Source organism: Vespula vulgaris, chromosome 13 (genome assembly GCF_905475345.1).
Source record: "Vespula vulgaris chromosome 13, iyVesVulg1.1, whole genome shotgun sequence".
NCBI classification, from domain to species: domain Eukaryota; kingdom Metazoa; phylum Arthropoda; class Insecta; order Hymenoptera; family Vespidae; genus Vespula; species Vespula vulgaris.
In genome coordinates, this window is record NC_066598.1 from 2,235,936 (window position 1) to 2,260,724 (window position 24,789).

The 24,789-nt window shown below is 36.5% G+C and overlaps 2 protein-coding genes and 2 long non-coding RNA genes across 10 annotated transcripts; 2 read left to right on the plus strand and 2 right to left on the minus strand.

Moving 5' to 3' along the window:
- Positions 1 to 233: 233 nt before the first annotated feature.
- LOC127068492 (uncharacterized) lies at positions 234 to 5,338 on the minus strand. The gene is made up of 7 exons (XM_051004741.1): positions 5,221 to 5,338; positions 4,888 to 5,080; positions 3,523 to 3,839; positions 1,631 to 3,204; positions 1,155 to 1,553; positions 698 to 1,080; positions 234 to 603 (listed from the first exon to the last, which is right to left on the minus strand). Exons 1-7 carry the CDS (start codon positions 5,331 to 5,333, stop codon positions 250 to 252), a joined length of 3,333 nt encoding a protein of 1,110 aa, XP_050860698.1. The 5' UTR covers positions 5,334 to 5,338; the 3' UTR covers positions 234 to 249.
- On the plus strand, positions 3,727 to 11,740 carry LOC127068508 (uncharacterized). Of its 2 annotated transcripts, none has more exons than XR_007782958.1 (5): positions 3,727 to 3,854; positions 3,927 to 8,284; positions 8,384 to 8,716; positions 10,470 to 10,731; positions 10,815 to 11,740. It is a non-coding gene; the product is annotated as an uncharacterized LOC127068508 (long non-coding RNA). The 2 variants fall into 2 exon arrangements; XR_007782959.1 differs by having other exon boundaries at positions 3,833 to 4,286; positions 4,768 to 8,284.
- Positions 11,741 to 14,271: 2,531 nt separating this feature from the next.
- On the minus strand, positions 14,272 to 18,437 carry LOC127068495 (uncharacterized). 4 transcript variants are annotated; one of them, XR_007782951.1, is made up of 2 exons: positions 15,180 to 18,433; positions 14,272 to 15,085 (listed from the first exon to the last, which is right to left on the minus strand). XR_007782951.1 is itself a non-coding variant. In XM_051004749.1 (2 exons), exon 2 carries the CDS (start codon positions 17,217 to 17,219, stop codon positions 15,483 to 15,485), a length of 1,737 nt encoding a protein of 578 aa, XP_050860706.1. In that variant the 5' UTR covers positions 17,220 to 18,167; positions 18,246 to 18,433; the 3' UTR covers positions 14,272 to 15,482. The 4 variants fall into 4 exon arrangements, 2 of the variants coding, with proteins under 2 accessions (XP_050860706.1, XP_050860707.1); XR_007782950.1 differs by having other exon boundaries at positions 14,272 to 15,104; XM_051004749.1 differs by having other exon boundaries at positions 14,272 to 18,167; positions 18,246 to 18,433.
- Positions 18,438 to 18,632: 195 nt separating this feature from the next.
- On the plus strand, positions 18,633 to 24,094 carry LOC127068509 (uncharacterized). 3 transcript variants are annotated; one of them, XR_007782961.1, is made up of 10 exons: positions 18,633 to 19,250; positions 19,331 to 19,868; positions 20,031 to 20,326; positions 20,404 to 20,981; positions 21,180 to 21,369; positions 21,477 to 21,523; positions 22,452 to 22,667; positions 22,750 to 23,049; positions 23,349 to 23,847; positions 23,934 to 24,094. It is a non-coding gene; the product is annotated as an uncharacterized LOC127068509 (long non-coding RNA). The 3 variants fall into 3 exon arrangements; XR_007782962.1 differs by having other exon boundaries at positions 20,404 to 20,728; positions 20,843 to 20,981; positions 21,180 to 21,523; XR_007782960.1 differs by having other exon boundaries at positions 21,180 to 21,523.
- The last annotated feature ends 695 nt before the right edge of the window (positions 24,095 to 24,789 follow it).

The window sequence follows — 24,789 nt, forward strand, 5'->3', positions numbered from 1 at the left end:
AGAGCAGAATATATTTAATATGGTATTACTCGTTTTTCATTATTTAAATTTGCAACAGGTACCATTCTTATGGAAATTATATGCGATACGTTATTTTCTTCTTTTTCTTTACATTAGAAATCAAGAAATAAACTATCATCGACTACAATATGCTCATGTTACTTTACTAAACTTGAATTAGCTATGTAGCTTTGAGATCAAGTTTTGATATAAAACTGTCATTGATTGACAGAGCAGGAAACATTACCATCAAGGTAAATACCCTAAACCAGCTTCCAAACTGATGGAACTTTTGATACTAGACGCGTTACTAGCTCTCCTACAAATCTTATTCGAATCGGATCCAAAGACAGCAGCAATTTCAGCACTCTTTTTTATCGAGAGTGCTTCATGATGAGCGTCCGACCTAACGTTGCCATGCGAGAAACATTTCTTCTCTCGTTCAGCCCCTCCAACGTAGACCAAACGACCTTGAGTGTCTCTAGCACTTACAACCAACACCTTCTCGCTATCAGATGATTGCTGAGATTTTCTTCCTGGACTGAAGAGATCATAATCCAAAGCCAAATTGTCCGAGCTACCACAAACTGGAGAGGATTGAATCTGAAGAGGAAAGTAAAGAAAAAGAAAGCTCAGCAGTCGCAAATGGAAGATTAAAATGATGTTCATTTGGATCAAGAGGATCTTTAGAAATCACCTTCAATAATTCAGAGTTATGTGAAGAGGAATGACTCCTAGAGGTTTTTGACGATGTTATTCTATCGGGACTTCCACCTCTGCTTAAGGTGCTCTCCGACGGCACAATACCTTTTTGTCTTAATTGTTCCAGGATGTTGGATCGTACAGGTGTCCTTCCGCAATAACATTTGTTGCTTTCGGAACAACTGTCCGTGTCGCAAGCACACACAATCGTATTTGGGACGATAGGTTCTACGAGTTGCCTTCTGGACAGGGAACAATAACATTTATCCGCTGAGATACAGGTGCAGGATTCGGAATCGTAGCTGCATTCGCTGCAACTTACGTAACCACTGCTGCTTCTATTTGCAGCTGCTCCAGCATTGCGACTCGCTCGTCTACCTGAAGAAAATTTATCGATGTCATTCGGTCGACAAACTTTTAATGGCAATCTGTGTTGACATCGGTTTACGTACACGTGTCACTGTCCTCCGAAGTTGTATGACACTGTCCATGCTTGCTCATTCTCCAGGACGACCGTCTCTTTCCGTGCCTATTAGCCAAGACACGATTTCGATGATTGTTCCTAGCATCGCAAGACGAGCTACTTCCAAAGCTATCATTCAATCTTCTAGCAGGAAAAATAACCGATGTGAATTCGGTTGGTCCACCTTTTAATCTCGACACAGATCTCTTGATAGCACGTCCCAGCAGACAAGGTCGACGGGTCGATCGTCTTCTTTGTGGTCTACGTCGTCTTCTCATTATACTAGCAGATCTTTGATAGAGCTCGTCTTGTGTCAAGGTTGCGGCGAGTTTCAATAGAAATTCTTTGTAAAGTGGCTTGAGGTCGTTAAAGGACATACCTTCTGGATCTGGAAATAGCATGGTTTAAGCGATTATCATTGTTATTGTTCGTTAATGATATCGTAATGATCGTTTTATTTCTTACCTATAATAGCTGCCAAGATGTCGTCGACGCTGGTCAGACCTTCCTGATTTCTAAATTCATCAAAGAGTTCAGTAAATCCTAAAGGAGTTCCACCTTTCATATTGTTTGCTCTTCTGGTACTACCAGGTTTCAAGAAACTCGCTCTTCTTGGTAATTCCACTCTAGTCATTAAATCCCCTCTCTCTACGTCAAGATCACTTTGAGATCTCTTCAGTCTAGTCTCTTGAACAATTTTCTTGGTACTTTCAGATCTACTGACTGGTGGTTCACTACCAGCTCTACTTCTCCTTCTAACTCGAGGCTGACTGTACTCTGGTATCTTCGGCTCAACTTCTAAGTCATTAGAACCTGTCTTCTTCAAGGGCTTATCCATGGTAACAACTCTACAGAGCTTTGTACCGGAGGATGAATTTCTTTCTCTGTTTCTAGAACAGTGTTTTTCCTGAAGAACCTTTTTGCAGACATCTTCGTAGACATCATTTTTACGATTTCTCGAGAAGAACACGTCCTCCTGAGAACTGTGAACGTGTCCACGATCCATCTTCTTATTACCAGGAACGTAAATATCTTCTTGACCGAGACTGTAGATCTTTTCCGCGTCTCTGAAGTGTTCCTCGTAGATCTTTTGTCGATCATTCTTCTTCGCGCTTTGCATATAAATCGGATTCTTCGCGTTCGATGGTTTGTCGATTCTATCGTAAATAGGAAAACAATCTGACTTTTTAGAATAAGATTCCTTGGTATTTCCAATGTCAAAATTTCTTCGAGAAAAATCGTAAGATCCGTAATTCTTTTCGCTTGATAGAACAGCCTCGTCTTTTCGAGCTGGCAAGTAAATGGATCTCGAGTTAGTATCGAAATCATTGCTTCTTCTGGATAATAATACTTTTTCGTAAATGTTAGATTGGACTCCATAAATACTGCTGTTAGTTTTATCATCGTAGATCTTATCCATACGACTAGTTGGTCGATCAATCTCGATTTTCTCCGCATGTTGAATATTTTTGGAACTTTTATTATCATCATCTTTTTTTTCAAACTGTTCCAAGTTCTTTTGGATCAGGCTCACTGGCTTGTCCGGTTTAACAGGTTCTCTTCTTCGTCCTCTAGCTTCGAGTATGTCTTCGGCTTGTACGTCCGATGTCGTTTTCTTTTTTCTTCTCGGTGCTTTCTGGACACCAACGGATTTGTTACCCTCGTCTTCGGTAGCTGAATTCGAAATGGAATTCTTTTTCGACCTCGGTGGTCTTACAGGATGAGGTGGAACGTTCGGCTTTGGTGGTGGTGATGTCAACAAATTGCTCTTGTTACTAGGACTAGCTTCTCGAACGCTAGAAACCACGGAAGCCAAGCTAACACAGCCCAAACCGTTAGCATGTCTAGGTCTTCTTCGATTCCCATCGAGATCAGCTAATAATGCTCTGTACAAGGTAGCTGCAGCAGCAACTGCATCTTCTTCCGTTTGACAAGCAAATGCATGACATTCTAACAATCTTGCTGCTCCTGCTCGTCTCATGACCACAGCGAAGATAGGTGGGTAAACGTCGACATCACTTTTCAAACCACGCATTGTCCTATAAAATATAATTTTATTTAAATACGAGTTTCCTTAAAAGGCACTCGAGATGTGTATGTGTGAGCGCGCGCGTCTGCTTTTATAAGAACTAGGATGTATAAGTAGGTGTTCAAGAGTATGAATCAGAGTGGCTTAGAGATTACAAAACAAGTATTGACCCTTCCACCAGTTATTCAAGACGATTTTTAATCGACTGATCCAGTCTCTTGCATCAGACCTGTTCAAGAACATGGCATATGTGATAAGTATTAAACATCATAGATATCTGATCGCTAGATTTGGGATCATCGCTCTTAAGTTTCTAATATAAATTTACCTATAGAGGTCAGCGTGCTTGTCATCGGCCCCTTGACCTTGATCAGGATCTCCGACCAGTGGCAGAAAAGCGTAATGCGATTCGCCCGACGGAATCTTTCTACATCGAAGTCTCAACGCACTCCAAACAGCTATTCTACGAAAAGGATTGTTCTTCTCACAGGTCTCACTGGTTCGAAAGCTCAGTCCACGTCTAGAGACTTCTAATTCCGCTTGAATCGATCCATCGATTCTCTCTAGAAGCTGACGAAGAGGTTCTTGAAGGCCACGAATGCTGGCTACTCTACCACCAACTGGAGCAGCACCCATGTACTTCACCTGATCGATAAGAAGGTCGATTTAGAATCTTAGAATTTATGAATTTCAATCTGTTATAGATTAGTTTCTCAAATGATATATTTTCAGGCAACAAGATCGATCCAAAAAAAGTCTCTAGGAACTCACGACTAGATTTTAATTAATAAAGAAGCAATTTGCACATCAGTTAAATGAAGAATTTTTACAAGGAGATTCGAAGGAGTTTGAGTTAGTTCGTCACGCTCCGTGAATCGTGAACGGAATGAAAGTGACGATTAAAAATTCCGGGAGCATATTTGCCATGCCAAGGAAAGTCCCTTTGTTTTTTTTTCTTCCTCCCCATTTCCCCCTTTTTTCTTTTTTTTTTCTTTTCTTTTTTTATTCTTTTCCTATAGCTTCCTCCATTTTGCTTAGAAGACCAGAGATCAAGATTGTAGCAAAACCATGATGATTCTTTCAAACGTAGCGGTAGGAATTATTTCCAACTTTCTTTTTCAATTTCTGCGAGATATCTCGAGCATCTTTTCTCTGGAAAATCGTTTTCTAACGCGTAACTGGCCGCGACTAATTAAACGATGATCTAATTAGCGAGACTCTTAACGTATACACAAATCTATCGAGATTTATTTTCTAACTTTTGGATTATATATTTTATTTCGACTAAGATAATCTCCTTATATCTCTAGAGAGTGAAACTTGACAGTGGTATACTTGATGATTGGTGTTTGACGTGAATGAAAATTTCATGATTCTTTAAACGTATTGTTCGTGCGGTGTGAAGTAAAGTAGCACATAGAGTAGAATCGACGTTTATATAAATTTATAGTCATGGTGTAGCGTTAATTATCCGCTCGTAGATTGAGAAGAAAGTTAATTTTACCGATCAACTCAATTATTGGGCATTATCCTTTCTTTTATAACAAGTTCTTTTGTATCTTTTGATTTTTAGGAAAACGTTCTCACGACTTAAATTCCTTTTTAAGTTTACTTCGCTCAGCTTGGAAGGAAATTAAAAATAAAAGAATTTGAATGAAATTTTGAAAGAAAAAAATAAAAGAGAAAAAGCTACCGGCAATATGGCAGCTGCACATTCCCCTGGTGTTCCGCTTTCAGCTTCCACGGAAGCAAACATCGCCTCGATTCTTGCTTGGACCGCACTGTTTACTCTCTTTTGCTCTTCGAAACTTTGATCTTCGCAATGAATCGATGTTACCGTCGAGACACCAGCGTACCAACCACCAAGGGTAGAACTGCAGATGGATCTAAAAGGTCGAGTGAATTTTTTGTACTCGTTTTAATTTAATTCCAATTGGATCGAGCGAAGGAGTCTTGAATTTTCAAGAGAAGGATAGCAAAGATGATCAGAATCAAAAAAGTGGATTTTCATTCTCGTTTAATTCACCTGCAGTCCTCAAAGAGAGCATCGATTCTAGCCTTGCTTCGAAGTGAACATTCCGATGGTGGCCCAGCCAATCGGAATCCATCCCCGTAACAGGACAATCCAGCAACAGACATCTTTCTTTCCACTTTTGGAGACGTATCATCGAAAAAGATCAATATCTAGAGTTGCTTTAAAGATCCTTCATTTCATCCTGATGGATCCTTTCCATTCTGAAAATAAGTCGATAAAAAAATTATTTACAATATTGTCAAGAATTATGATATCCTTGTGTCGAAGTTAAAGAAACGTCTAAGATATCTGATATTCCTTCTTCTTTTTCTTCTTCATGGTAGGTGCCGTCGCTCGTGAAGAAGGCGTTAAATTTATGCGAGAAGTTATCTGCTATGAAGATAATTAGAGCCGAATGTAAGACACAAAACGAGATGAGGAATCTTGATAAGTAGTTGTTCAGCGACTAGAGGAGAGTTGTGTGAAGGGTATGAGGCTAGGTTTAACGGTCTCTACGAGTAAAAGTACCGAGAGCGAGATCGAGCCTATGTGTGCTATATATGTTTCATGATTTCGAGGGAAAGCTGCTAAAGTTTTGTGTTACACCGAGAAACACTTAACTCAGTCATAACGCACATACTAGATCGCCTTAGGAATTATTTTTCTAATATGATAATTAATTCTAATAAGTAGGTAGGTAGGAGGTACGCGATGATCTGATTAAAAGGTAACATGAACTCTTTACAATTTTAATTTCATTCTTTTGATCAGTCCCGGAAATTTTCAACGAATTCCGATCTTGTATACTCATTTTTTTCCTTGTTCTCTCTCTAGAAAAAGAAAAGAAAAGAAAAGAAAAAAAAGGAATTTAATTTGTAGGATTTCGCCTGATCAGGAAACACTTTATACGACTCGAAAGGAAGATTTACAGTTACGTATCGAGTCGAAAATTCTTTGAACTAGCTGCTTTTTGATGAGAGACAGAGAGAGAGAGAGAGAGAGAGAGAGAGAGAGAAGATCAACATCTGTCGAATAACTGTCTCCATCTCTATCTCTTATTAATCTTTAGACTGTAGCTCCAGGTACATACATATAACACATACAAGTATATGTAACGCATATAGACAGAAATTAATGTTAGTATATAGGAATATAAAAAATGGCACACGCTTTCCGTGTGTTTCACGTGCCCAGTACGTTCCTCTCTACGTGACGGAAGCGATTATCGAAAAATGGAAGATTACGAAGATAATTGGAATCTTGGATAGGACATGTTACAGCCGAGAAATCTCTTCGTATGATCATACAACACGATTACCGAGTTCCAACGCGAAGCGAATCTAGAGAAAAGCAGACGCCTCGTGCCGAGTATATTATAAGTTAATTGCCGTACTTAGCATCTTATTTCTCTCATTTTTGCAATAAACGCGATGATAGAATGCTTGTTACTCATCTTCGTGTATTAACAAACTTCGTACGTTTTCCTTTTTTTTTCTTTTTTCTTTCTTTTTTTTTTTTTAAGGATAATGAATTCACTAACTGACCGAGTTTTTAATTCCGTGAACGTCACGAGATAGAAAAGAATTTATCGTTCTAAAGGAAACGTATTATTGATTAGTATTGATGATTATTCATTAAGACTTAATCGTTTTAATAGAAGATTTATAAATTAATTAGGGAATATTTCATAATTAATTTCTTTCTATCCGTGTTACGTATTATATGTATATATAAGGTAAAGCATTTTTGTTTAACGGCCTGTTAAACGAGCAAGATTTTTTCAAGCAGCGTTTACCTGGCATGTGACACGCAATGAGACAACTTTGTCTCACCTTTTAACCCAGAAAACATGGACCAGTTTCCGTGATTTCTCGAAAAAAGAAGTTTTCGATATCAGTCTCCGATCGCATTAAAGTCGCAGGATCGATGTTACAACGATTATGACATCAATGATCGTGCTACTAGATCTATGCGAGCATCGTTCGATCTGCAATTACCAAGTTCACGGCTCGTTTAACACACCTAATAGCAATCGATTTGAACGATCATCCGCTTCACAGATTTATTTAATTTTCTATTTCTATATGTACAGGATTTCTTCTTCTTTTTTTTGAAGTAACATTTTGTTCTTATTTAATTTTTAACAATTAATTTTTTGTATGATAATGTGTTTTTTAAATAATTCGTTTATTAAGTATCAGCATGTTTATTAAATCTATTAGCCGATTCCAGTTAGATTCAACGAATAACTCAGAAAAGACAGAAAACTTTTCTGAATCATTTATTCAGGAAATGCAACCTAAGAAGATAATATTTATCGAAGCATGAAAAATGGAAAACAAACCTTTGTAATTCTTGTCAAAGTTCTTCATTTGAAATGTGGAAATCATTTGGAAGGAAACATGACAAAAAAAAGATTTCAAACGTATCCGTAAATTTTGTAACGTCATTCGAATTCACACTGACACACTGAACTCCTTTTTCAGGACAACGAAGAGGATACTCCGATGAACTCCAATAAACGTCAGCAGTTTTTAGCAAGGTCCACGACCGCGGCGGGGGTTGCTTCCGCGTTGAATAAAAATCCTCGTTCTCTTTCGAGCATCAACCTTGATCGCGAGTCGATCCGGATGGCCGTCGACGAGAAACTGCCGGGGATGTTCCGCAGGAGAGACTCCGGTTCTCCAGCCAGTGAGTCGAGGCGCCTCCATGCTGAAACGAAGAGAAGGAGAAGGATCAACGAACAGGGAAAGAGGAAAAGAAAGAGAGAGATAGAGAGAGAGAAAGAGAAGAAAAAGTATTTTATATCTATCAGGGACTGGTACCCTCAATATTAAATATTATATAACTAAACAATACTAAGTAACACGAAGATAAAAGATAGAGTATAGTATTTCATTACTATCAAAGATTGCAACCATACATATATACGCATATATGTAAATGTAAAATAATACAAATAAATTATCGTAATTGTAGTAAGAAGGATTCTTAGAAGCTGATAAGAGTATTCAGAGGATTAAACCTATCGAAAGAATTTTGAGGATTACAATGCAGAAAGATATTTTTTTAAAAGGTAAAAGTAACGAACTGATAAGAGATACATAAAAAATCTAACCGATCAGCTTTCAGAGAACAACTCGTTGTGGTCTAACAGGATTCTTTGGACTTGCAGAATCTTTCGGATCAATCGAGTAGATAGGTCCGAGACATCAGACAAATTGTCAGATTAACTGAGAAAATAATTCGACCCAGTGAATTGAATTTGATGAATACTACCATAAAGTGGATGACTTGCTACAAAAGTTAAGTGATAAGATAGCAGATTATAAAGTATTTTAAAGGAAGACGAGTTTTATATGAATATGTATATATATATATATTCATTTAAATTATTCATATAAAAAGAAGGAAAGGTGTTATCAAGGGAACAAGTTCATGGGATATTTTTGAAGAGGGACGAAGGATTAAATAAGGAGAAGACATGAACACAGAAAGAAAAGGAAAGGTAAAAGAAAGAGGAGGATGAAGAGGAAGAGGAAATGGAGAAGGAGCAGGAGGAGGAGGAGGAAGAGATGAGAGATGGTCCGGGCCATCTCAGTCTGGACCTTCTCTCAGAGGACGCTTTGGTCAATGTGAGGCGCCGTAACCGGTAACGGTATCGCTCTGCTATGGCGTTCATCGGCCGCACCAACGTGAGAGTACTGTTATTCCAACCATGCGAGAGAGCTATCCTTTTCTTTTCTTTTTTTTTCTTCTTCTCCTCTTCTTCCTCCTCCTCCTCCTCCTCCTCCTTCTTCTCATCTCTTCTCTCTTCTCTCTTCTTTTTCTTTAAGTATATACCTAGAGGATGAACTTCGAACGAGATTCATCCTTTTCCTCGAACGTTCGACCGATGAATTTAACCCTCCTCTTGTGATCTCTCAGCGATTCTCATTCGAACTTACTTCCATACTCATGTATATCAAGAAACTTCGACTACCATGACAAATTTTATTTTGAAGATAATCCTGCCGTATAGAATATTTAAATGTAAAATCATAAATCTAATAGAATATTGATCGGATTAATTCTTTCTTCGGGTTAACTAATACTCCTGTCTTCTAGTATTTTAATTACAAGCTTTAAAAGAAACTTAAGAGAATAAATGAAATGGGGAAATAATTAATCATTGTCGATACGAACAGTTGTTGCGTCTCCACGTGTAAAACATATTGAATTTTACCGCAAGAGAGTATATCGTTATTATACCAGTAGGATTTATGCGAGCTGCCAGCATGATTCGTATCTATGTTTAGCAGTTATTTTCATATGGGAATGGAATATTCGAAGAACGACAGATGGCTGTTGGTACCGTGTGTTCGAACAAGGAAGTATACGAACCTTCAAATAGTCGTCGCCAAGACGTACAGATGGGATTTACACGAGAGAATAAAAAATATTCATCATTCTTGAAAGATCTCTTTTTCCTCGCTTAATGTCATAATTGCATTAGGCAAAGATATGTGAAAGTTCTTATATAACGAAAAAATAGCGCTTTGACTTTCTGATAAAATGTCATTTCGCTTTTTGAATATTCTTCTCGTTGAATTTAATTATTATTACTATAGGACGCTTAAAAGGCCATAAAGATGAATTCATGGAAATTAATACTTGTAAAAAGAATCGTAAAATTTATGAAAGCTTTTTTCGGTTTCTCTTTTTCTTTTTTTTTTTTTTTTAGTAATTCAATAAATCACTGAATTTGTAAGCATTAACGTTTACCAGCTCATAAACTATATAGGAAGAAAAGTATATCAGGTTTAACAAGCTACTTATCATTCATTTACATCTCTCGTAGACTTCGTTAATTTGTAAAAACTTCATTCGAGAAAATACGGGCAGGTTGAAAATATAGCGCATATAGAGGATCGGCAAGAGTGTGTCCTAGTTTTTATAGAAATTCTGCATATTCTAATGTCGTTTGACATAGTATAAATTTACTTAGCTTGCGCTACATCATTAGATACATTATTTACTTATTATTTTATACAAGTAATATACGAATCACGTTCATTCTCCTTATCATTGTTGAACTCATTTGTCATGATAGATTTCTTTATTTATTTATTACGTAAACTTTCTTTTATTTATCATGAATGATGTCTCTTTAATGAAGACTACGACTGTACTTATCTCTTTCTTTCTCAGCCAGTAGCATCTATCACGCTTTGTTCTTTTCTCAGATCTCCTTTTAACGACTATATCGTATCTTATTTCAGGCCTCGAGAAAGCTCTCTAGCAGTCATGACGATGCGTGATGCAATTACACAGTCTGCTTCCTTCGAAAAGGAACGCCTGATCGAGCGATTGTCACTTCGGGGAAAACACGAAGCGAATTCAAGGAGGAATTCAAAGATAAAGATTTGTAGACATATACAAACAACGGGAAGGGACATCAATATTAATTCTTTCAGTTGGAATGACGTCTTCAAGATGCTTGAGAGAGATTTAAGTTAGAAAAATCACGTAACATTTGTCTAGGTAATCTTTATCACGAATAAAATGATTTTTTTTTCTTTATACACGTAATACAATTTAACTGTTACATTTTTTTCTTTTTTTAGATTCTTGCTCTTGAAAAATATGAAAGTTAACTTGGTAAAAGTTTATTATCTCTAAATAGACTAGTATATCTCTCTTAGAGAGCCATTTATTAAATAACAATGTGACTTATCTAATTATGAAACGTGTGATTTTAGATATAGACATGATAATGAATGATCATTAGAATCGATTGGTACAATGTCGATACTTATGGTAAACTAATTTCACTTACGACCTGATTCTTTTGTAATTGAGTTTTTATATATATATATATATATATATATATATATATAACTGTAAATTATGTAGGTAATATATATAACTGTAATTCGCAAGTATTTCGATCGCTGAGCACCGCTGCTGTTCGCTACATTAACGTAACATTTTGATTACAATTTCGATGTTAAGGTCACGATGGTGAACTATAATCATCGCTCGGCACAATTTATACTCATCCATTATACGCATGGCAACACGTGCAGGTTCTTCGTTGGAACGGGAAAGCATTAAGCAGAGTTATCGATAGCCTTCCATAGATATTTCATGACTATAAAAGTCATTTTCGTATTAGAATAAATATTAAAAAGTTAAACGTATTCATTGATATCGGTAAGTTAGAGCTCTACAATAATCTTCTCTTATGTATCTTTTATTATTGTTTAGAAAAATATGATATGATTCTATCGTATTTAGTCTATAAGAAAGTAATTAGAAATGTTCAGAAAACGTGCTAGAAAAAGTGTGATGAAAGTTACACCTTTGAACGACTTATGAATCACGTTCATTTTTCTTTTTTATTTTCTTTCTTTTTTTTTTTTTAACATTACGACATCCTTCGCTAATCTAATCTTCACCTGCCAACTCATTGTATATTTTTACGATGATCAATTGTAAAACAAGTAACGAGTTGTATAATTTTTAAATTACATAATTACGCGTTGTGCATTGTCACACGACAGAGTTATGCATTGTATTTTAATTTTGATCTACACGCATACGTGGTATGTGAAGTTGTTAGGTTCGTAGATTTGAAATAACATTAAGCGAGTAGATGATTTCTTTCTCTTTTTCTTTTTCGAGCAGCATTCAGTGGTCCATCTGTCTAGACAGATTACGTTTTATTATGTCTTTTCTGAAAAGAATAACTTTTTATTTGTTTCATCACCGAGTACTTACCTTCTTTTTCGAATTATCATCTCGTTTCAATCCGCAGCTTCCATCTGGACCGATCTTCTTCTTGTTTTGTTTCTTTTATCACAATAACGGATTATTTTCAAAGGATATACTGCAATGCTATTAAAATGAGATTATGGCAATATTTTTACTTTTAAGATTTTGTGAATTTTTGTTTCATTTTCGTAGCATCTGAACCATCTTTTTTTCTCTCTCTTTTTTTTTTTTTTTTTTTTGGATGCATTTTGGTAAATTTTTGTTAAAGGGATAGTTTCATAGGATAATGAATTATACGCAGTTAATATTATTTATTTCTTAGGGCAAAACGCGCGTACAATATAAAGTAGTTCGTTCATAAAATATTCTCGATTTTGTGTATGTGTATGTATGTGTGTATATATATATATATATATATATATATATATATATATATATATATATATATAAATGTATATGTATATATATATTTTTCATTATCGTAAATTATTAATTATACACGCGTTTAACGTATATACAACAAGGTCGACGAGAAAAAGGATCGACGTGTTGTAATAGAATAAGAAAAAGAAGAAAAATATCGAGATAAAACGAGCGACACCTCTCGTAGAAAAACATTTGCAATAATTTGTTTTTCTCATACGTGAATCATCATCATTATTATCATTGTCATCATAATAATTATTATCATTATTAGACACGCAGCTTTATAAACATAAACGAGTCTTCGTTGAATTCTCCAATGGCACATTCCTATCGGTGCTCGTTTTTCTTGGATATACAAGAATAGATATTACATACATCTTTCACTCTCACATATTCACACATATATATAATAGCAGGATGTTACATAACATATTTACGTGATTAGGCAATGTTTATTTTTTTCTATTTTTTTTTATTAATTAATTCATTCATTCCTTCAAAATTGGCCCTATCTAGTACGTTCATCAATTAATAGGACTCTTTATGATTAAAAAAAGGTAAAATGAAATTATTCGAAAAAAAAGTATAGAAAGGATCAAGAAGGATCTCTCGTATGTTCTTTTTTTTTTTTTTTTCTTAATCTCTTTCATAATCAATAACAAACGTACGAAGCACAAATGGTTTTGTCCCGAGTGAAAGGACATTGCATAAAAAGCAAGTATGAAAAAGTGATTCTATTGATATGCAGGATCTACAGATACGATTTATCTATCCGATCGGATCGATCGATCAATCGATCAATTCTCAGTATACTTTCTTCTTTTTTTCTTTTTTAAGAAGAAATAATATTTTTCTTCTTACATTCCAATATATAATTTTGTTTAATTATCTTACTGATTTTTCTACGTAGATCGTTCTTGATGTGGTTGTTGGCATATAATGATGATTAGACGAGTGTCGAATAATCGAGGATTTCCTGCTATGAATGTCATCGCTTGAGCTTTTTTAAGAAATGCATCATCGTGCATCGCATCTCGTACTAATGCATTTTCAACGATCAATCACGTACGTGAGATAAATCGTTTGTTAGTTTTATTTAATTATTCATTCATTCCTTCGACATTTATTTATCATCTAAATTTTGTCCTTCCTTTTCTCTCGACGACGAACAAAAAAAAATATAAAAAAAAAGAAAAAGAAACGATTCCTATTTTTGGTGAAAAAGTTAACGTTATAATATATATATATATATATATATATATATATATATATATATATAATATTGATATCATAAAATATACATTCATTCGGTATAGTCTCTTAAAATAATGCGTTCATCGAATCCACTTAGGTTCTTCGATTCTATCGATGAATTAACGGATGAACTCTAATCAATGGCATGCTTCTCATTAGTTTCGATTCTTATTATTTGGTGGATAAAAAGAAAAAGAAATAAAAAAAAGATACAAATAGCGTTATATAATAATGTGCATAAACGTAAAGCATATTGTCTATTTTCACGTGATCTCTTTGAAATCTTCTCAATATATATGTATGTATGTATGTATGTATGTCTGTACGTACAAATATATACACACAATATACTCACTGTAATATATGAATATAGTATATTCATGTAAATGTGTTTCATTATATACATATACACTTACGTAAATATATATATATGTATATACATATACACATACATATATATACATACACACATATATATATACATATGTATATATATATATATATATATATGTATTTATTTTACGTAATCTATCTATCTATCCATCTCTTTTTAATTTATCTTCTTTTTCTCGCAGATTCGTTCGTTCGCAACGAGAAAATTGTTTCGCAAGTCGCCGTATAAAGTCATGTAAGCCGCGACTAGAGAAACAGCGTTAAGAAATTCAATATGTGTTTTTTTTTTTCTTTCTTTCTTTCTCTCTCTCTTTTTCTTTTTTACATTAACGTTGTGCGATAAATATTTATGATCCACGTTCACGCGTGATTCCTTCTTTACCTATCTCTGCTTTTTCGCACGATCGCACAAAGCGAACAATCGCGTATTTCATATTTTTTTTTATTTAATTAATTAATTATTTATTTATTTATTTATTTATTTATTTTAGCACAGGATGATCCTATCTCTATCTCTCTTTCTCTTTCTCTGGCACTTGCGATTAGATAAATAAAAAAAATTAGCTCATGATCACTCGACTTCCTATTTTATTTATTTATTTATTTATTTATTTATTTATTTATTTATTTATTACGGAACAGATGTACCATTTGTTTAAAAAAAAAAAGAGTTTTGGCACAGGATTACGATGTTGGTCCTCCTCGCATAAGTAAAAAAAATAATAAAAATAAAATAACACAATTGAAATAAGAGATGTGTCTTTAATAATGAAATTACATAGATACATACGTGTGTGGGTGTATGTATATATGTAAAATTCATACGTAATGAAATAATTTGATATTCGATGATAGTACCATTGTAGTAACCATTGTAAAACAATAACAGAGACATTTTCTGAAAGAAAACGTTAGGAGGTAGGCCAGCTCTTACATGCTCCGTGCCTTCATTTAACGAGCTTGAACCAACAGAACGATCCTTCGTTGTATTAATCCTAAAATAATTAATCCTGGCTCGTCTAATTAGTCCTTACTCGTTTCCCTAGGACTAAAGATTGTTACGTCATCTGGAGATTTAAAACAATGTCTCATTGATCTAAATCGATCATGCGTTATTATTTTTATTTATAGGAATAACCTACTCGTTTTATCAGTCCACTTTCCGATAACTACTGTATTATTTTCTTTCCAGGTTATCTCGAATGATAGAATGTGAAATCAGTTTGATCGACTAGCAGTAGCAGCAGTGTACTTGGGACAGCATGATAACCTCTGCTAAGCTGTTCCGCTCGAATGCCACAAAAGAAGACGCCCACGTCGAAGCAGAATGTTGCTTCGGTCCAATAGCAGCTCTCCCATAGCGTAACTCGATCGAAAATAAACGCAAGAAGCAAGAACGTCGACGTTGAAGGATATGTGAAACGATTGATGTAAGCTAGATGTACCTAACGAGGTCGTGGCCTAGGTAAAGGTTGCATATGTTGTTGCTGTTGCTGTTGCTGATGAAGTTGCTGTTGCTGTTGCTGATGATGATGATGAGAATATGGTCCGGCTCTAGATGTCGGTACAGGTTGAACTCGATCGTTTGGACTTTCATCCAAATTTAATCCTGCCACCAGTTGAGCTATCTCTCGATCCTTCTTCTCCTCTTTGGGCAATGCGTTACCGTTCTGCGCACTGAAACCCAAAGAAGCTAAACTACCGTGACTCCTACTACGATGTTCCGCGCGAATGCTGTAAGAAAAGGCCCGTTCGTTCAAGTGACCTTTCCGCCGGTAGATCCCAGTACCAAATCGTGACTCGTTTTCCGGACTATCAGCCGATTTTCCAAGCTCAGTCGACGTTAAATCGGCGTGGGAGGCTGCTAATCTTCTAGAAGCACCTAGAGTAGAGCCTTCTACTTCGGAATGCCTTTTACCTCTGTTACCAGCAGTCCCATACGTTCCGCTTGGATAAATGGCCGCTGCGACAGGAGGTGGAACTACTGGGAGCGGAGCGTAAACTGGAACAATCGGTGCTGCTGCTGGGATCGGCCTCAGTCCTCTGGGATGATGTTGATGCGCTTTTCTCGGTAGTGTAGCGGCTGGTACCAGCAAGACAGGTGCTGGTCTGGCTAAAGTTCCAGCAACGGATCGACTACTAGGTGGTAACGGATGTGGATGATAATGTTGTTGTCTAATTGGATGTCCGAGAGTATGATGGCCATGGCCGTTGGTATACATCCCTTGATGCACCTGATGATGCAATTGTTGCTGCTGCATCGCGTCTTCGTGCAACGCTCGAGTCTTCAACTTCTTCAATTTTTTGTTAGTCTTTCTCCTGGTAGCAGAAGAAGTAGATTCCTCGACCAGCAAAGGTTGAGAAGGTGGAGGAGGAGGTGGTGGTGGTGGTGGAGGTGGTGCAACCAGTTGCCGTGGTCTGGAACCTTTAGTACTTCTCAAGGTTCCTTGTTCTTGATAGACACCGTCCATCTCGTCACGACCCCTAGCCCAAACCTTGTGATTCTCGTCGCCATTGTAAAGACTAAGGTCGTCCGTCGATGAAGCATCCAGACGATTAGCCTGTGGATTGTCCAGAGTCGTGCTGGACCCACCCAAAGTATGATAGAGACTATTGTTCGATGGATTGCCAGTTGTCATTCCGTTCGTTGTTCCTGTTGATGGTTCTAATCCCTTAGCATAACTACTATCGGCGTAAGCATGGAAACAACATCTTACTAGGGCGTTGGCCGCCATATCGCGTTTGCAAATGAATGCATGACATTCGAGGACCTTGATACCGGTCGTTCTTCTCAAGACGGCCGCGAAGAGCGGCGGATGATTGGCGCTCGGCGTCCTGGCGAAAGGCGAGTCGAGAGGCAGGAATCTCGTAGTTGAAGAATCTCCGTTACCACCCTTCACATGTCTCACAGCAGCACAATAGTGAAGTGCTTCGATAGGAAAGAACCTGGTGACCTTCTTGCGATGTTCATCGACGTTCTCCAACAGCAAACCGTTGCTCCATACACTTAACCAGGAGTCAATCCCACGAGCACCCAACGCTCCTTGTTCTGGATATAATTCTCTCAAAGGTTCTTGAACACCCAACAAACCTTCTTTACTAGCATGAGGTACCGAACTACCAAGGTACAATACTCTGCACCGGCAATACGGTGTAGCTGTTTCTTGATTAGCACCCCGCATTCTTTTAATATTTTTAATAATTTAATCCCAATGAAACTTTGCAGGTAATTGGACCAGAACACTCCTCGATCGAGTATTCAAGTCACCGTAAATTTAGACGGAACACTGGATCACTCTGCCATTTTTTCCCAATTACTTGAGAAAAGATCAGGAAAGGAACCTCTCTCTCTCTCTCTTTCTCTTTTATTAATACACAACAAACTTAACCAGGCACTTACACAAAAGAGATAGAGATTGTAGGTATACCAACAAGCACTACACTCACGATTACGCAGCCACTTTCCAAAGACGACGACGATGGATTCTGCTAGTTGCAAAATAAGAGGCGTGCTCCGACGGGACTCGAGCAAGCAGAGAGAGTCGCTTGGATATTTCGCAGCAGCTGTAGCCGCTGTTCGCTGAGATCGGCGTCAGGCCATTATGGCCGCCTTCTTACGGGTCCCCACTCTATTCTGAATCTTGCCTACCTCTGTCTCTCTTCCTCTTACACGTTCTTAACCTCTCGTTCGTCCTCGTCGGTCTCATACGACGTTCCTACCTTCGACTTGCTTGCACCTTTTCTATCCCCCCACCTCCTCCCCTCCCCAGTTCCCTCACTCCGTCTCTGTCTCTCTCTCTCTCTTTCTCTTCTTCGGTATGCGGCGTTCCACAGTGGCGTAGTCTCCTCCAAAGAGAATCTCTCTCTCTCTCTCTTTCTGCACGTGTAGCCTCGTGATCGCAAACTCGCGGCACGTATCAAGGAGTCTGCTCTTTGAGCAACGCACTACTAGATTGTTCGCATACACATACGTACACAAACACATACACACACACAATGATGAGAAGATTATACAGGCTGATACTTCGATAGGAATTCGAGAGCTGCTACGGTGGACTTTGAGGAATCCAAAGGCGCGGCCGGTAGCAGGCACACGTCGTACTTCCACTTGGTGGGCCACATTGGGGCCCCTGAAAAGGAAAAATGGCCGCTCTGTCGAACAATTTTGTCTTCGGATGTAAAATTTTAATCGCTAGGTGTACCCTCACCTGCTTCAACGTTTCTGGTACTTTTAGTCAGTTGATATTGCACTCTCACATAAGTACACGTATGTACAAAGAGAAAGAGAGAGAGAGAGAGAGAGAGACACGTATTGGAGAGGATATGTATGGATTTGTACGCGCACGCGCGCTCTACTGTAGCGTTTGAAAGCAACGAAAGAGACTCCTAGCTTCTACCGGTATACTCGTAGACTGAGAACGGCTCGTGAAGCGTGAGACTTCGCTGATCGTACCCCACTCTTCCTTTAACACAGACCCCTCTCTTTCTTTCTTTCTTTCTTTCTTCTTTTCTTCTTCCTTCTTCTTCTTTCTTACTCTCTATCCTTTTTGCTCCATGAATCGTCCGGGCACTCCCTGCCTACTAGCTTCGTGTGTCGCCTGTACCACACACTAATCCGACTACTATTAATATTATCTACTACACTACTACTACTACTACTACTACTACTACCTGCCTCGCGCGAGAGAGTCGAGACCCCCGGGCACGTTGTTCTCGGGGTGCTCCCAAGAATCGTGTCGAAGGAAACGGACGATCTTTCGCCTGGTTTCACATTGGAACGTTAATTCTACGTATTTCTTTATTTCCTTTTTTCCTTTTGTTTTCTTTTTCCTTTCTTTTTCTCTTTCTCTAATATTCTTCAAAACGATCATAAACGATGTATCGGTATTAAGTAATCATCTAGATTACTTATCTATCATCGATATCCATTCCTCGTTCAATACGTTGAAAAGACTTTCTAATCCGATTAGGAACGACGTGCTGCTAATATAGAAACTCAACGAGTTTAGGTACATATGTAGGTATCTACGGAAGAACCCAAAGGAATCTTCTTCAAGATGAAACAGGCGTGCCTTGGTTTTTAGATCGGTATACGAACGTCGACGAGAGCTGCTTTGACGTTAAGGCTGTGCCACGCTTCGTTGACCTGCCCTTTATAGGTCAGCGATTGCTGCCTTGATGTGAGCGAGAAATAAAGAGAAATAAAGATGAAGGTGAAGACTATACTGTTCGTTATAGTAATCTCTTTTTTATTAGAATATGTTTTATCGATACATTATATCTAATTTTACAGATTCACCTAGATATTCGGAGTAATGATATAATAGTAATGAATTATTAATGAAATTGGATAGCCAGTGAAGATATAAAAATGAAAATAATGATGTTATTAAGTCAGAGGTGAAGGAACTTGTCCGCTGAGTTACGAAGAAGTAGCGAATGGATTCTCTCTTTGAGAATCGACAGAAGCCAATTCGAGGTCTCGAGGTCAGGTCGTCTACGAAGGAAACTCCCTCCGTTCGTTCTCCTTTGCACCGTGACTGCGAAGGCGAAATCACGAATATTCTCGTTGCGCAACTTGAGCCAGCATATGCATACGTATAAACGTATAAACGTACATACATACATATATACGTATGTATGTATATATGTGTTATATATACGTGTTGCGAAGAGAGAAAAGTAGAGAGGGGACATTGGGGGAGATTATCTTCAAGAAAGGTACACCTCCTAGGTCGTGGAAAGAAAAGTCTCGAGGACAGGTCGCGTGGGAAAGGTCTAACTTCCTTTAACAGCAACATTTTTTCTTCTTTTGTTGAAAAATTAGATAGGTAACTCTTTATCTCTTGACATTTTCTTATACCATCTTTTTTAATAATTATCCTAATAATTTAGCGTGAAAAGTTAGATATAATTTTAATTAGTAGATATCTTATCGTTTCATACGATTATTTTTAAAAATCTATCATATAATTGGACATTTTTCTTTTTAGGACAAAGAAAAGGATAATACATATTTTTATAAACTACTTCTAATTTCTAAACGTTCAGAGTTATTTAACATCGAGGAATTCTTTCGTAGACAAATGTTGAAGAGTCGTAGAAGAGGAATAAAAGAATTCTTGTGAATTCGAGAGAAGCAGAACTGCAAAATCATCCGTATTAGCATGCAAAAGACAGAGTCGAATTCTCTACCAGATATTTTCTTCTTTCTTTATCGAGGGTGTCGTCCTTCGAATCCCGAAGGACAACTGGTCTCATCCAAAAATCTTTTTGTTACTTTGAACAGGTTACAATTCTATAGCAAATATATAACGTTTTGTATAGATATTGTCAGACATTTAGATATTTACTTATTTATCCTAGAACGATGATGAAAATCCTTGCTAATGCAAAGGATCATTGTTGCCGAAACTCTTTTTCCTTGGCAACGAACCAAAATGAAGAAGTCGAGTGGGTCAGTGGGTCGACGTCACGTTAATTACGAGGAATTCAACTCGCCTCTCGAATCTCCCCACACTCCACCATCGTCATCACCATCACCATCAGCACCAATACCACCACACCCTTTACTGGCCTTCTCATTACCTTTTCCGTCGTGCGGAATACTTGGGATTCGCGGAAGATACCGACGGAACCATGACAGAATCGTGAGACATCTTTGAAGCGTGACACTAAACTTTTAACACTGGTACTTTTCGTCTGTCAGAATGAAATTAACTTCCGGTATACCGTTATTAAGCTATACCGTTCATTGTTGTTAACGATGGATCTTTTATCTTTCTCTCTTGTTCTATCAAATAAGAAAATGAGGAGATAGCGTTTCTTTTGATTGCTTCAGTCACGCTAGGTTGACGATGAAGATGAAAGATTTTTTTTCTTTTTTTTGGCTGTTCATTCTTTTTCGATCATCATGGTTAGTGTCTTCAAACTGTATATTCTAGGTAAGATATATATATATATATATTGATCAATTGGAAATTGGTTGCATTTCTTGTTGTTTTTTTTTGTATACATTTCTTCTTATATGAAAAAAAGAAATCAATTTGCGATTGATTATATTACGCATTAATAGATTTATAATATATTTATATAATCAATTTGTATTTATATTTGTACATACATATATTTCTAAATTTTAGTGGATTAAAGGGAAGAAATTAAGAAGAAAGGATTCACACAGACTATTCTATTTATAGTTAGAGCTATCGTAGAAAACCGGTCTTAAAGTGGAAATTGTGATATTAGGTAATAAAGTCTCCTCTATCCAGCGGACGACACGAAATTATCCCCTTAGACTTCCGGCGCAGTACAAGTAGTACCGTTCCTAAGGTATTCCAGACGATCTTGTAAAATGTTCGCAGGAATTCACTAGACTATCTCGTATGTACGTACGAGTCACGCGACCGCGATAAAGATTAAATTGTGGAAACTTTTAGTTGGGAATTTCAAGAGAACGTTCCCATCCTGCCACGTCACCACCACTGTAAGTACCTACTTACTTATTTCCTCTTCTTTTTTCTTTTTCACTGTGAAATCGGTATTTCTTTTTTTTTTTTCACATGATAAATTTTTCTTAGCGTATTTCGAACTTTGGACGATTAAAGTTAAACTTACTTTTAGAAGAATATTTCTCAACATTTTCTTGCGTACGATTGTTATTTTAATACGTTTGTAATACTTTTTGTAAGTACTCTTTTATGTACTGTAAATGTAAGATTTGTTTGACAGTCAATACTCAACTCTTCCTTGAACAGTTTCTTGAAATTTAGTTAGGAATTTGTTAAGTACTATTCTCTCTTGACGTGACCTTGCTCTTTGTCCACGTTCCAAGAAGCTTCGATAATTTTCAATCCAGGTATTGGAATCGTAGGTAGAGAGACTCGGGTTAAAGAATTTGAAAAAAAAAAAGAATTGCATAGACTACTCCGTGATTCTTAGGTGCGAGAAGAGAAAAAGCATTGGCAGCTTTCTAAGAATGCTTTCCGTGGTGATTCGAAAGTTTTATGTAAATAAGAGAGGCGAGGTCCTCGACGTCGAGACGTAAAACAGTGTACTTAAGAGGCGTCTTGACATTTTAAATAAAAACTTTCTTATAATTATCAGTTCTTGTTTCCATTGAAATGATTTCTGTGACTTTTAATTATTCAGAAGAGAGAAAGTGATTTTTCTTTGAATGTCTCTATTTATTAACATATTTATTATATCTATATTGTATATTAAATATCATATGCAGTATTAAACGTATAAATGATTATTTTAATTTGAAATGTATAAATGAATAGTTAACAATTGTCGATATTTAATGGATGATAATATTGTATATATATATATATAGTAATTATAATAAATATTTATAATCAATAACTTGAATAAAAATATTGCGATTGTTTGATAATTCATTAATGTTTCAGAGATATTGTAATGATCATCCAACACATATAAAAAAATCATAAAAGGTGCATTGTCCTATGATGCATGCAAGCATTGAAATTTCCAGCTCGTAGAATAACGGGAGACACAAACGCATGGCGAAGCAATGATCTCTGGTATTCGCTTTGCTGGCAAATGCGTCGTTCACTTTTACTAACGCGGTCAAGCTAAATGCTTCTACGATTATTTTGTAACAGGTGCCTTATTACTCACATTTATAAAAAAATTACCTATTTGTAAAATAACAATTTTATCTGCCAACAACGATTTCTTTTCCAGCTGTAAAACCCAGTGAAAGGAGAATCTTAAAGAATATAGCAACGTATAGCAACATTTATGATCATGAAAATATTTATTGCAATTTTTACATTGTCAAAAAAGTTGTTGAATTTTCAAAACGAATTCGGATACTTGGCTGATTCATTCTCTCGAATATGTTTACATTTAAAGAACAGTTGATCGCACACGTTCGTAGTTTAAATTCCAAGGAGAAGAAATGAGAGAGGGGAGGAAGAAAAAGCAAGAAAAATTCTTTCCCGTACACAGATTGAGAGCATGGCAGTTCACTTCCGACACGTAGTGAGTAGTATCCGCTTTTCCGTCACGTAGTTTCTGCCTTTAGATAGTCACGAGGTCAGGACTTGTAGTGACTTGTCGTGACTATTGATGGCAACCTGCGAGCATTGACCATCGATCAGGCTAACTATCAATCATTAAAATGACTTTAAAATATTTTTTAAACTGAACAAAAAAGATATTTTAAGTATATATGTCTGTACCCACCCACCCACCCACACACACACACACACACATATTTACAGGGAGAGAGAGAGAGAGAGAGAGAGAGAAATCAGATTTCTAACAGTATTTATTTTTAGGTATATAGCTATATAGCATGCGTTGGACGCATTCAAGGTCGACCAAGAGAACTGGAGCATGTTACGAGGACTTCTGATAAGCGCTGCAAACTTGCCATAATTATTCGAGGCCGTTTCTTTACTTGCTTGTTGAAAAGAAAGCTTGTTTTAATCGTATATGAACATAAAGATAATTTGACGAGATTATTAATAATTGTTTCTTTTTCTTTTCTTTTTTTTTTTTTATTTCTTGAGATTTTAGAAATGCTCATAACTCATCGAAATTTGTAAATCAATGGAGTATCTAGTTATTTATATTGTTTATTGTTTCTAGGCTATTATTTCGAGTAATTTCACGCAGTTTAAAGAGCCACGGTCATGGGAAATAGCAACGATTATCTTATCGATCGATCGTGATCAGAAAGAACGATGAATCCTCTCGACTTCTTTTTTTCCAGCTCTTACGGTTTCATGATTGTGATTCAACGATGTAACAAATCGACGGAAGTAGCATTAATTGGTATAGTCTTTTTTAAAGTAGTTACTTTACGTATTTTAATGATACATATTTTTTCTTATCATATACACGTTTAATTTCCTTTTTAGACTTTAGAAGATACCTTTTAAACGAGATTCGTCGAGTCTTGGTATTTAATCAGAAAGTGTATACGTATAAAAAGACCTCGTGAGCTTTGTCAGAGCCCCTATAACGAGTTGCTATAGGTTTCAACATTTTCAACAAACATTCCATGATAATATTTTTATCAACAAGATTATTTGGTCTATTTTAATATAGAAAGCTTGGATGATTAATTTAAAAAAAAAAAGAAAAAAAAAGAAAAGAGAAAAGGATTTTATCTCTATGGTATTCGTATCAAAAAGATAAGTAGTATCTTTTTTTTTTATGCAAAGTTTGGATCATCAATTAAAAATTTTTATGTATAATTTATTGACTGAACTTGAATAATGTTCGATTTCTTTTTTGTTTCATTTCTCTTTTCTATTTTTTTGTGTGTATTTAACTAGCAATAGATAAAGTCATCTACCAATCTGTTTGCCAAGAGAGAATGTAATTACAACGGTAATCGAATTGCTGAATTTCATTAAGAGCCTCTTACACACCGTGCGAATTACATTACATTACTTACTCGTTGCTAACCGAGGAATTCTATAGAGGTTCTTGGTACCGTTTTCATACGTCACCGTAACGGTCACCCGGTATGCAGACGTTCTCCAAGAGTGTGCGTAACGTTCCAAGCGATTGCAAACTTCGTCAAGAGGAAAAACGAGAGAGAACGACGACGATTCGATCGTGTCGGTTTCGGTCTTCTGATTTTTACGAAATTCAACTGCATCTTGAGATATTACTCTTTGCTTTACATCGTGTTACGCGATGAAGAAAGAATCGCGTAATATCTTTCCTCGTCGACAGATAGAAAGAGAATTCGTTATAATCTACGAG

Bases quoted from the DNA above. Each gene is read 5' to 3' on its own strand.
- LOC127068492 (XM_051004741.1), bottom strand. From the start codon at position 5,333: ATGTCTGTTGCTGGATTGTCCTGTTACGGGGATGGATTCCGATTGGCT. The intron at 5,081-5,220 runs GTGAATTAAACG...TCGACCTTTTAG, and splicing joins GCTCTCTTTGAGGACTGCAG to ATCCATCTGCAGTTCTACCC. The intron at 3,840-4,887 runs GTAGCTTTTTCT...CTTATCGATCAG, and splicing joins GTGCAGCTGCCATATTGCCG to GTGAAGTACATGGGTGCTGC.
- LOC127068495 (XM_051004749.1), bottom strand. From the start codon at position 17,219: ATGCGGGGTGCTAATCAAGAAACAGCTACACCGTATTGCCGGTGCAGA.